The sequence below is a fragment of the Sylvia atricapilla genome, chromosome 25 (assembly GCF_009819655.1).
Source record: "Sylvia atricapilla isolate bSylAtr1 chromosome 25, bSylAtr1.pri, whole genome shotgun sequence".
In the NCBI taxonomy this organism is placed as follows: domain Eukaryota; kingdom Metazoa; phylum Chordata; class Aves; order Passeriformes; family Sylviidae; genus Sylvia; species Sylvia atricapilla.
Genome location: NC_089164.1, coordinates 2,696,269 through 2,707,838, shown reverse-complemented (window position 1 = coordinate 2,707,838; position 11,570 = coordinate 2,696,269). Strand labels below are relative to the sequence as shown.

General features: G+C 57.5%; 1 protein-coding gene across 1 annotated transcript in view; it reads right to left on the bottom strand.

Annotated features, from left to right (window-relative positions):
• Window positions 1-106: 106 nt before the first annotated feature.
• Window positions 107-11,570, bottom strand: part of LOC136371448 (uncharacterized) — an 11,972-nt gene continuing 508 nt past the window's right edge. The window contains exons 2-15 of the mRNA XM_066335550.1: window positions 7,802-7,880; window positions 7,052-7,278; window positions 5,317-5,424; window positions 4,917-5,099; window positions 3,793-3,936; window positions 3,584-3,660; window positions 3,319-3,452; window positions 3,098-3,237; window positions 2,908-3,006; window positions 2,561-2,683; window positions 2,195-2,401; window positions 1,920-2,060; window positions 1,377-1,484; window positions 107-616 (exon numbers count right to left, since the gene is read on the bottom strand). Coding sequence (XP_066191647.1) covers window positions 434-616; window positions 1,377-1,484; window positions 1,920-2,060; window positions 2,195-2,401; window positions 2,561-2,683; window positions 2,908-3,006; window positions 3,098-3,237; window positions 3,319-3,452; window positions 3,584-3,660; window positions 3,793-3,936; window positions 4,917-5,099; window positions 5,317-5,424; window positions 7,052-7,278; window positions 7,802-7,880 — 1,953 coding nt within the window. The 3' untranslated portion in view covers window positions 107-433. The remainder of the gene's footprint in view (window positions 617-1,376; window positions 1,485-1,919; window positions 2,061-2,194; window positions 2,402-2,560; window positions 2,684-2,907; window positions 3,007-3,097; window positions 3,238-3,318; window positions 3,453-3,583; window positions 3,661-3,792; window positions 3,937-4,916; window positions 5,100-5,316; window positions 5,425-7,051; window positions 7,279-7,801; window positions 7,881-11,570) is intronic.

Genomic DNA, 11,570 nt, shown 5'->3' with positions numbered 1-11,570 from the left:
CTGACAGTGTCACCGGGGCAGGGGGGTCCCCAGGGGTGACCTCTGCCACAGCCGGGGTTGGCTGTGGGACCCCTCCCCTGCAGGAGAGCGGGGACAGAACAACGGCTGCAAAGAGAACAGAAGGTTTATTTCAGATTAAAACCTCGAACACCCGCCGGGGTTTGGCTCCCAGCAATCGGGAACGGAGCAGAAGGACTGCTGCCCTCCCTCCCATCACCTTCACATAAAACTTTTGCTGCACTCAGGGGTTTGGGCAGGGCTAAAACCAAACGCACCCTGCTCATTCTCCTTCGCCAAGAGACAGAGCGGGGCTGCCACCATCTCCCACCTTGTCCCGCAGGCTCGGCACCCTCCTGAGCACCCCAAAGCCTTGTCACAGCCCTGTCACAGCTGTCACCACCCCCGGCCAGCCGGCGGGAGGGTGCGGCTGCCATCAGAGGCTGGCAGCGGCCAGGTCGTAGCTGTCGATGAAATCCTCCAGCTGCTGCAGGTGGTGGATGCGGCGCTGGCGGAGGTTGGCCCTGAGTGCCAGCCCCAGCGCCGCCTCCATCGAGGGCTCCTTCTGCAGCAGCATCGTGGCCACCACGGCAAAGGTCAGGCTGAACTGCTGGTAGGACTGCGAGGGAGGCCCGCGGGCTCAGCACCCCAAAACCGGCCCCCAACAGCCCCCACTGCCAGTCCGCAAAGCCCCCAACCATCACCTGAGCCCCTGCAAAGCCCTGACTGCCCACAGCACCCGGCCCTGCAAGGCCCCCAGAACGCCAGCTTCACACCCCTCAGCACCCAGCATCGCTCCCGAAGCTCCTCAGGTGAGATTCCCCCGTCCTTCAGGTGTTCGTAGACACCCAAACCTCCTCAGGTGAGATTCCCCCGTCCTGCAGCCACCCTCAGACCCCCAAAGCTCCTCAGGTGAGATTCCTCTGTCCTTGAGGTGTTCCTAGATCCCCAAAGCTCCTCAGGTGAGATTCCTCCATCCTGCAGCCACCCTCAGACCCCCGAAACTCCTCAGGTGAGATTCTTCCGTCCTGCAGCCGCCCTCAGACCCCTGAAACTCTTCAGGTGATATTTCCCCATCCTGCAGCTTCTCCCAGACCCCCAAAGCTCCTCAGGTGGGATTTCCCCATCCTGCAGCCACCCTCAGACCCCTAAATCTCCTCAGATGAGATTCCTCTGTCCTTCAGATGTTCCCAGACCCACCAAAACTCCTCAGGTGGGATTTCCCCGTCCTGCAGCTGCTCCCAGACCCCCAAAGCTCCTCAGGTGAGATTTCCCCATCCTGCAGGTGTTCCTAGACCCCCAAAGCTCCTCAGGTGGGATTTCCCCACCCTGCAGTGGCCCCCAGAGCCCCAGGTGCCCGTGGAGGCTGCAGGACTCACCAGCTCGATCTCTGCCTTCTTGGCCAGGACGGCGGCCGAGCGGAAATCGAATCCGGCCGGGAATGGTGTCGGGAGCGTGGAGCAGAGCTGGGGCTGCCCACACACAGCCTGGGAGGTGGAAAAGGCAAGGAAAGGTCAGAGGAGAAAGGGACTGAGCCAAAGTGGGGCTGCCAGTGCTGGTCACTAACCCGGGACTGGTCACCCTGTGCAAGGAGCCACTGGTTTGTCACCCTTCCCTCGGTGCCAGAGCTGTCCCCGCTCCCCCGATTTCTTTCTCCCTCGTTAGGCAGTAATTAAGGTGGAGGGCTCGGCTTCCTCAGAGCTCCAGCCCCAGGGCTGGTCACGCTCCAGCACTCCCCAGCCTCGGGTTACTGCCCTGGCTCTTTTCCCAGGGAAGCGGGGCCGACACGGGCTCTGCCTCCAAACAAAGCTGCCCTTTAACCCCAGCCCGGGTCCTGCAGGCCACAGCGATCCCCCTGTGCCTGTGGCAGTGTCCCCAAGGCCAGGACAGCCCCCCTGTGAGGGGACACCCCGAGCCCGTACCGGGTCTGTGTCACCGGACCCTGGGGACATCTCTGGTGTGGTGGTGGCACCAGCAGAAGCCTGGCTGGGCTGGGCCTCAGCTTCTGCTGCAGCTCCTGGAGGGACCTGAGGGTTTTCGGGTGGCTCAGGGCTCTGCAGAGGCTGAGGGACAGAGGGTGGCTGTGCTGGGACACGGGGACAGCGCTGCCAGCACGGCCCCACGGGCAGCAGTGGCCTCAGGGGGATCTGACACGGGGTGGGGACACGCCAGGAGCTGCCCCACATCCCAAACTCACCCCACCCTGGGCAGCTTCTGCCTCGGCTTCTCCAGCTCCACACGGCGGCTGTTCCCAGGAACGTGGGCTGAGCTCAGCCCCGGCCTCTCCAGAGGAGCTGGATTCCAGGAGCTCCCCCTTGGCAGGGTCTGGAGGGGCTGCTGGGCTTGGGGGATGTGACCCACGACCGCTGCCAGCCTTGGTGACATCAGCACTGCACGGCTCTACCTGTTACAGGGGACACAGGGTTTGTCCCCCTGTGCCTCCCTCCAGGCTCTGCTTGAGGGTGGGAATAAAAAACATCCCCAGGGGAAGCCGTGTGCTGCTGGTGGGGAGGGTTTGGGGAGCCTGGAGCTGATCCCACGGCACTTCCCAGCAGCCCCATACCTCACGGAGCTCCTGGATGTCAGGATAGCTGGAGGTCTGCTCTGGAGGGGCTGGATCTGTTCCCAAAGCACAAGGATCCTGCTCCTGGCTGCCCACGGCGCTCTGCCCAGCTTCCAGCTCAACCTGGGGACAGGCAACGCCCTGAGGACACGTGTCCATCCCAAAGGATGCTAAAACCCAAAGGAAATCACGGAGAAGAGGCTGGAAAAGCTCCACCCCTGGCCAGGAGACAGCGAGGCGGAGAGGGGAGAGGCTGGAGGAGAGAGGAGAGAGCTGTCACAGCGAGAGCCCTGAGCCAGGCAGCTCCAGAGCCAGGAGCACCCCTGGGAGCAGGGAAAATCTCCTACCGGCGCCTCCGCAGCACCAGGAGCAGCAGCTGAGCTCTCCAGAGGGCTCCCAGCCGGCCCGGGGGGCTCCAGGACATTCCCACCCTGCGCTGGCACATCCTGGAGGAAAACCAGGACACGGCGCACGGCTCAGGGTGAGCGCACTGCCGGCTGGGGGATTATAGAGGGGGCACAGGTAAAACCACACAACCTGCGGCTGTTCTGGGCTCTGCTCAGCCCCTTGGAGGGGAGCAGGGGGCCGCGGAGGGTCCGGGGGCTGCGGCTCCTTCCTGGCCACCCTCTGGCTCCTCTTGGAGGGGACAGGAGAGCGCTTGGAGTGCGGCTCGTGCCCTGCAGGAGGAGAACAGCGGGACAGGCTCCTCACCCTGCCCAGGGAGAGGCTGCAGAGCCCCGAGGAGGCTCAGCACAAACCTCGTGGGGACTGGGGACCCCAGGCCTGGGGGACCAGGGTCAGGTGCCGGTGGTGGTGGCTCCTGTGGGGCCGGCGTCTCCCAGGCGGGCCGTGGCTCCAGGGTGGGCTGTGCGCCCGGAAAGCTCCAGGATTCCTGCGGGAGCACGGCCCCAGGGCCGGGGGTTAGCTTGGGAAGGGTCCCCCTGCAATCCCAGCAGAGGCTGGCACAGCTTGCACCGGTCCTGGTGTCACTCGTTGTCACCCCAGAGCCACAGGAGCACCCACCGGGGAGGGCCGGCGGGGGGACAGGCTGGGGGCTGCTCCTCCTCGGGGAATTCGGGCCAGGGATCAGGCGGTGGATCCTGCGGGGAATGGGAATTTGGGAATTTAAGACTGCCGAGGGTGCCCATACACTGTCCTTGTCACCGGGGCAGTGAGTGGCCCCTGCCCCATCTCAGTCCCGTGGCTGCCACCACCGGCCCAGCGCCCCTCACCAGGTACCAGCACTCTTCAAAACCATTCCCAAATCCTTGGAAGTCTTCTCTGTCATCCCAGGGCGGCCGTGGGGGACAATCGTGGGGTGCCCATCTCCTGTCCTCCTCCTCCTTCCACGGGACGTCCTCAGGGAAATGTCTGGGCTGGAATGGGAACAGCCCCAGGTGAGGACACAAAAATCCCGCGGGGATTTTCTGGTTTTTTTTTTTGCTCTTTCCCTCTCCCCACTCGGCTCTTTCTGCCTCTCCTGCTCCGGGGGCAGCCCTGGGTTTCAATTAGGGAGAAACAGCTCAGATTTCACCTCCCTGAAATCAGGGACGGGGGATTGGGCTGCCAGCGGTGCTGGAGAACCCCGAGAGCAGCTCGGCTCAAATATCTCAGAAGGAAACCCCAGGAGGATGTGAAACCCCGAGAGCAACAGGCTCTGGCAGGAAACAGGAGCACATGTTCCGTGGCAGGAACCCAGAGGACAGCAGTTGCTTTTTTAAGGCCAAATGGTCCACAAAAGCCCCCAGATCCCTCATTTCAGGCTGTAAAAGTTCAACCCCGCTTCCAAAAAGTGAAATTTCCAGCCCTGCCCTCCCAGGAGTGAGTGTGGATTCCTGTCTGGAGCCCTTTAAGGCCACTCCTGGAGGGTGAGGCCAAGAGATTTGTGTGGGTCTGGGTGAGCAGCATGGATCTAAACTTCCTAATTGCTAATTAACTTGGAAACTATTGATTTAATTAATAAACAGCGCCCTGGTTATCACCATCCACGCTGCACTGGTTGAAGTGCTTTAACCCAATCCTCACCACCCGCAGGAATCATTAATTTAACCTATGTAAATATATTGGTTTTGCCATTCTTAATCCTGAGGGGTGAAGCTTTTAAGGGAATCCTTTAGACACAAATTGCTGGTCAGCTCCACACCCGGATCCAGCCGTTTCCAGACTCCTTTTGGGGTTTTAGAAAGCCAAGGGGCTCCTTTCTGCCCCTGGGGGTCCGCAACTGGATCCAGACTCGTTTTGGGGAAGGAGTTTCGGGAGCCAGGGGGTTCCCTGGGAGGGTCTCCCTGACAAACCCCGGTGCTCCCACCGTGCCTGTGACACTCCTGGGACACGTCCCCCCAGCCCTGGCCCTTACCGAGTGCCTCCTGTGCCAGTGTCCCCTGTCCTGGTGCTCCCAGGGTGGCTCATGCCAGGGTGGCTCATGCCAGGGTGGCTCGTGCCTGGGTGGCTCATGCCAGGGTGGCTCGTGCCTGGGTGGCTCATGCCAGGTGTCCTCGGGAGGGGGACACGGCCACGGCCCATCCCTCCAGGGGCCACGCTGTGGGGAGATGAGAGCCGTGAGACCCCGCTGCAGCAGGACTGGGGAGGCAGCAGCTCCCCCCAAAGCCCAGCTTAACCCCCAATTCCTCCCCAGCCCACACCGGTGCCCTCCTGCCTCCTCAGCATCCCCCGGGATGGAGCCCGCCGTGGTCCCGGGGGGCTCCTGCGCTCCCTCCCCGCGGGGACAGCGCCAGCAGAGCCCCGAGAGCACGTACCTCCCTGGGGAAGGCTCTCCTGCAGCCCGGCGGGGGGAACATCCTGCCCGAGAGGCGCCCTGGCCGCCGGCCCGAGCCCGCCCGGGGCTCCCGGAGCTGCGGGATCCGCTGCAAGGGAGAGGCCAGCTCAGCGCGTCCCACTGCACGTCACTGCCGGCCCGGGGACACTGCCAGCCAGGTGCCACCCGGGGTGCTGCCAACCCCGCGCCCGGGGCGCTGGGACACGGCCAGGGACACCTCCAGGAGCGCTGGGACACCGCCTGGGACACCTCCAGTGCCACTGGGACACTGCCAGGGACACCTCCAGTGCCACTGGGACACTGCCAGGGACACCTCCAGTGCCACTGGGACACCCCCAATGCCACTGGGACAACCCCAGGGATACCCCCAGTGCCACTGGGACACCGCCAGAGTCACTGGGACAACCCTAGGGACACCCCCAGTGACACTGGGACACCCCTAGGGACACCCCCAGTGCCACTGGGACACCTCCAGTGCCTCTGGGACACCCCCAGTGCCTCTGGGACAACCCCAGGGACACTAGGACACCCCCAGAGATGCCTCCAGTGCCACTGGGACACCGCCAGGGACACCCCCAGGGCCACTGGGACACCTCCAGAGCCACTGGTGTGGCCACCAGCGAGGACACGGCAGAGCTGGGGACACAAAGCCCCGCTTGCTGTCCCCGCGGGGTGACACAGGACTGGCAATGCCTTGGCACCCTCCTTTGCCCGCCCGAGGCTCTGTCTGTCCCTGCCACATGTCACCACCCACCCCGTGGGTCACCCGGTGATGTCCCCAGGGGATGCCGGTGCCGGGACACGGGGGCTTGGATGAGCCCCCGCAGCCTGAAACCCCACTTCTGTCCCCGAACTGCGGGTGTCAGCCCCAGCTCCTGCAGAGCAGCGCTGGAGCACGGGGGTGGGATGGAGAGCCTGCACCCCTGAACCCCAATCCTGAACCCCCATCCTTGTCTGCACCCCAATCCTGAACCCAAATCCTGAATCTCAATCCTGCACCCCAATCCTGAAACCCCATGCTTCCCTGCACCCCAATCCTGAGCCCCAATCCTGAATCTCAATCCTGAACCCCAATCCTGAACCCCCATCCTTGTCTGCACCCCAATTCTGAGCCCAAATCCTGAACCCCAATCCTGAACCCCCATCCTTCTCTGCAGCCCAATCCTGAACCCAAATCCTTCTCTGCAGCCCAATCCTGAACCCCAATCCTGAACCCCCATCCTTGTCTGCACCCCAATCCTGAACCTAAATCCTTCCCTGCACCCCAACCCTGAACCCCAATCCTGAATCCAAACCCTCCCCTTCACTCCAATCCTGCGCCCCTCTACCTGGGCCCGGCACCCCAAACCTGTAACTTTGCAACTGCACCCCAATACCGCACCCCAATACCGCACCCCAGTCCCGCACCCCAATCTCTCACCCCTGCACCCCACTCCTCCCGCCCCGCAGCCGGGTCTCATTCCACACCAATATCCGGCGGGAGCCGATCCCTCCTGACAAGCCCACCCGGAGCCCACCCGGAGCCCACCCGGAGCCCACCCGGAGCCCTCCCGGAGCCCACCCGGAGCCCACCCGGAGCCCTCCCGGAGCCCACCCGGAGCTCACTCGGAGCCCACCCGGAGCCCACCCGGAGCCCTCCCGGAGCCCACCCGGAGCTCACTCGGAGCCCACCCGGAGCCCACCCGGAGCTCACTCGGAGCCCACCCGGAGCCCACCCGGAGCTCACCCGGAGCCCACCCGGAGCTCTCCCGGCGCGTTCCTGTCCCTCCCCCTGGAGTTTCCCTTCCTCTTCCCATCCCGCTCCCGGCGCTGATTCCGCCCCCGAGAGCGGCCGGACCGGGACACGCTTCCCTCATCCCCCGGGACCGGCCGGATTCCTCCGGGAACCGCGGGATGAGATCAAAGCCCCGCACAGCGCACCCCTTCAGCAGCCGGACACCCCCTGAAAGGGGGGCCCCTGCACCCCCAGGGCATGGAAAATCCGTGGAAGAGGGGATCCTGGTGATCCTGCACCTCCCGGGCATGGAATGTCTCTTAAAATTGGGGGTCCTGCACCCCCAGGGCATGGAATATCCATGGAAGAGGGAATCCTGCACCCTCAATTCCTGGAATATCCAAAGTGCGGATCCTGCACCCCCAGGGTACGGAATATCCATGGAAGATGGGATCCTGCACATCCCAGGCTTGGAATATCCATGGAAGAGGGAATCCTGCACCCTCAATTCCTGGAATATCTGTCCAAAGTGGGGGTTCCCCGCACCCCCAGGCCATCAACCCCCCCAAAATCTGCCACCATCCCGCTCCAGCATTAACACATCTGTCCCCGGGGCGCCCCCAGACCTGTGCCGGGACATTTGTGGGGAGCAGGAGCCCCTTTTCCCGTGGCTGGAGCAGACCCCAGGAGCGGCGGGGGAAGGCTGGGGGCTTTGGGGAGCCCCGGGGGGACCCAGCTCCATCGCACTCACCTTCGCCGCCGTGCCGGGGGATCGGGCGGGGACCGCCGCTGCCTGTCACCTCCCGAAAGGCGTCTGTCACCTCCCGGCGCTGCAAACGGCGGGGAGGAGACTCGGAGGGTCTCCCAAACCTTTTGCCCACCCAATTCATCCCCTCCTGGGCGCCTCCAGCCTCTCCTCCCCCTTATCCCCCCGCTGGGAGGGGTGTTGGTTCAAGGCGCAGCCATCCCGCCCTGCCCCCGGTGCCTTTATCACCTTCCCCGGGGCCGGGAACATCCCCGGCAGCAGTTGGGGAGGTTTGGGGTGGGAATCTCCGATAACGAACTGGTTGGAACTGGTCGTGCGAATTCCCGCATCTCCACACGGGAGGTGAGGCCGCCGTGACCTTCCCCAGGACCGTGGGAGGAGGTGAGGGAGGTAAAAGAACTGGGGTAAACAAGTAAAAGTCGTGGCTGACAAAATGGAAACAGCGATGGATGTTTTAAAATAACAAAAGAGGTGTGAAAAGCGCCATGCCAAAGGAGGAGAGCGAGGGGAGGTTCCCAGCCCGCCTCCTGCAGATGTTCCGTGAAGAGCAGAAAACAGGAAGGAACTAAGATAAGACTGGCTAAATTTGTCGGAGAGACGGGAGAATTTAGGAGAACTCCAGGAAAAGTGTTAATTTTATGAAGTTTATTGCCTTAATGTTCAAACACGGTATTATTCCTTTATACAATACACACGTGTAATTAAAAAGATTATTAAAAGGCCACGTGAGGAAGATGATGGAGCCTTACTCTGCCCACCCTTGTTATAAATGCGTATTATAAAGTTGGCTTTTTGCAAATATTAGAATAAATACCGTATTATACAATAATACTCTATGCATAATTGTTCTGTACTGTGTTTTGGAGTTTAGAAAAGTGATGAGTGGATTTTCTGACTGTTTCTCTTTGTGACATCTGAAGTGACCAGGCCAAAAAATGTGGGGAGGAGTCGTCACCCCGTGGCCCTGCTGGATTTCTGGGTATTTTTTATTTTTTTTTAATCAAAATAAAACCAACCAAAAAAAGAAGAAGAAAATTTATGAGACCCACGTGACCAGCCGGAGTGGAGCCACCCACAAATAAATCTATCAGGTCGGATGATTGAAAGGACACAGCAATCCCTAAATATCAGAGTCTGAAAGAGTGAAAAGTGTGCTGACTTTACGCCAGGCACCGAGAAACGTTTGTTTTCTGTCTCCTAATGATCTATTTTTAATTTTTATCCAACTTATACAATTTTAAAAGAGAGTGGAGCTGGTTTTTCCCAACCCTCAAAGGTGGTGAGACCCCCCAAAAGGGGAGGAGATGGAGGTGATGAGGGCAGGGATGTGGATTTCACCAACCAAAACCGGGAGACGGGTGGAGAAACAGCACAAAAGGGTAAATTTGGGTCATTGTAATAAATTACCATCAGTAAGAGTTCACCAAACCGTGTTACCGGGAAGCACCTGGTATTCTGGCCAAGCCCCTCTCTTCAAACATCCGGCCAGGAAAACAAAAGAAAAGCTGAGTGACCAGTTTTTTTGCAGGGATCAGAGCCACATTCCCCAACCACCGGGAAGTGGATAAAGACCCCATCCAGCAACACTTGGCCAAAACACAGGAGAAACAGAAAAATACACCCATCACAGGGAGCTGAAAGTGTAAAAGCAGAGACTCTGGGGTGGTGGGTGTGAGCCAGACTGTCGCCTGCTCAATAAATTCCGATCTGATTTAAATGAGCTTGTGTCCAGTCAATTATTGGGACACACAATGGTCTATTTTTAATTTTTATCAAATTTATGTATTTTTAAAAGTGAGTGGAACTGGTTTTTCACAACCCTCAAAGGTGGCGAGACCCCCCAAAAGGGAGGAGATGGAGGTGATGAGGGCAGGGATGTGGATTTCAGGAATCAAAACCGGGAGGAGATGGGTGGAGACACAGCACAAAAGGGTTAATTTGGGTCATCCTGTTGGTACGTGAGGCAGGATTCCAAATCCTGCTCTGTACCCCACAGTCCACATTTAATTATCATCATTATTATTATTATCATTATCAGAACCAATGTATTATTTGCTATCACCAAAACCACTGCAAATTTTAAGGTGCTCAAATTAAAATTGCTGCTACATTTAATTTTGGTTTGGGGTTTTTTTTTGCGTTTTTTTGGATTGGAAAATTAGGCAACATATGTAACAGGGTGAACAAGAAAACCCAAAGCCAAACGGAGTAAAACCTTTCTGTTCTAAATGATGTCACACAACTAGGTCTACTGAGTTAGCAGCAATTTCACTGAATAACAATTAATATTATTATTTGCTTTGAAAATAAAATTATTATGAGCTTTGAGCTGCTTTGTAATAAGAGGTTTTGAGGTATATTTATAGAATATATAAAAGGAGTCGTAATCACCTAAATAAAATAAAAGAAGTGAGCTTATCCCAAGCTAAAAATTGATGATCCTGGAAAGGGAATTACCACCATCACTAATTTACAACCCTGGGGTGCAGAAACTTGATGTCACCAACGGGAACCGATCACAATGAGGTCTAGAAATCAAACTTCACCAATAGAAACTAGGAGGAAAACCACAAATAAAACACCTGCTGAGAAATGCTCATGAAGATGCTCAAGAAATACCAGCAAAAATCAGCAGCTGATGTGCAGCTGGAGGGGAAACCCCCACTGTACCCAGCGCCTGCTTTGCTAATTAATTTTATTAATTCATTTGAATTAATGACTTAATAAATGGATCGTTGCTTGATCTATTGGAGAGTCCAGCTCTTCTTCCTTACAGCAGTAATTAATTAAGTGTGATTAAGGTTTGGATAAAGCATAAGCAAAACAGACCGGGGTACAGGGAGGTTACTTCTCACCCTACCTCACGTACAAAACAATTCAAATTTAACTTAGTATATGCTAAAACATATTCATCCACGTTTCCCATAAATTCCCTCCTATTTCCAGTTCTAAAACCTGTATCACTTATACTTCATGGTGCATGCTTCAGTTGTTGCCAGGGGTCTTCTGTCTTCTCTCGGTGGTTTTTGATGAAGGCTCACACTCTGTTTTTCTCTGGATAACCTCACAGGTTGTATGTGCATATTAAGTGTTGTGTTTTGTAAATTAGCTTTATGTTACTAAAAAATCAGCTTTGCATTTCATAGATAAAACCATACCTTAGAAACCCTCCCATCTTTGTCCATCCCAAGGTCAATTCTGTCTTGAGACATCGCTTATCCCAAAACTACACCCTGTACCCTATTTTTACATGTAACATCTGCAAAGGGGCCCATCTGCTCTATAACACTTCCTTTATTGCTTTATAACAATAATTTTCTAAACAGTCACTATTTAGTTAGCACGAATCATTTCCATTTATCATGACGGGAAAAATCCAGGTGGGGTAAACCCCTTCCCAAAGGCGAGGCGGGGTGAGGGATGGCAGCCCGTGGGTTCTGGCTGCTCCCCACGGCAGGGAGCTCCTGCCTGTCCAGCTGGGCCCCTAATGAGTGTCCCTAATTGCCATCAGTCAATTAGCTGGCCGGCATTCGGGCAGGGAACCCAGCAGCAGCGACAGAGGAGGCTGCAGATGTCCCCAAAATCCGGGGCTCAGCCGAGTGACCTGGGTGTCCCCAAGGAGGAGAGGGAAATGGGAATAACAGGGGAACCCGGCTAATTCCAGACATTCTGTGCGAGAGTCAGTTACTTGAATTGTTAAAAGTTTTATATGATAATAGTAATGAACATCACTATAACCACAGCCCTCATCTCG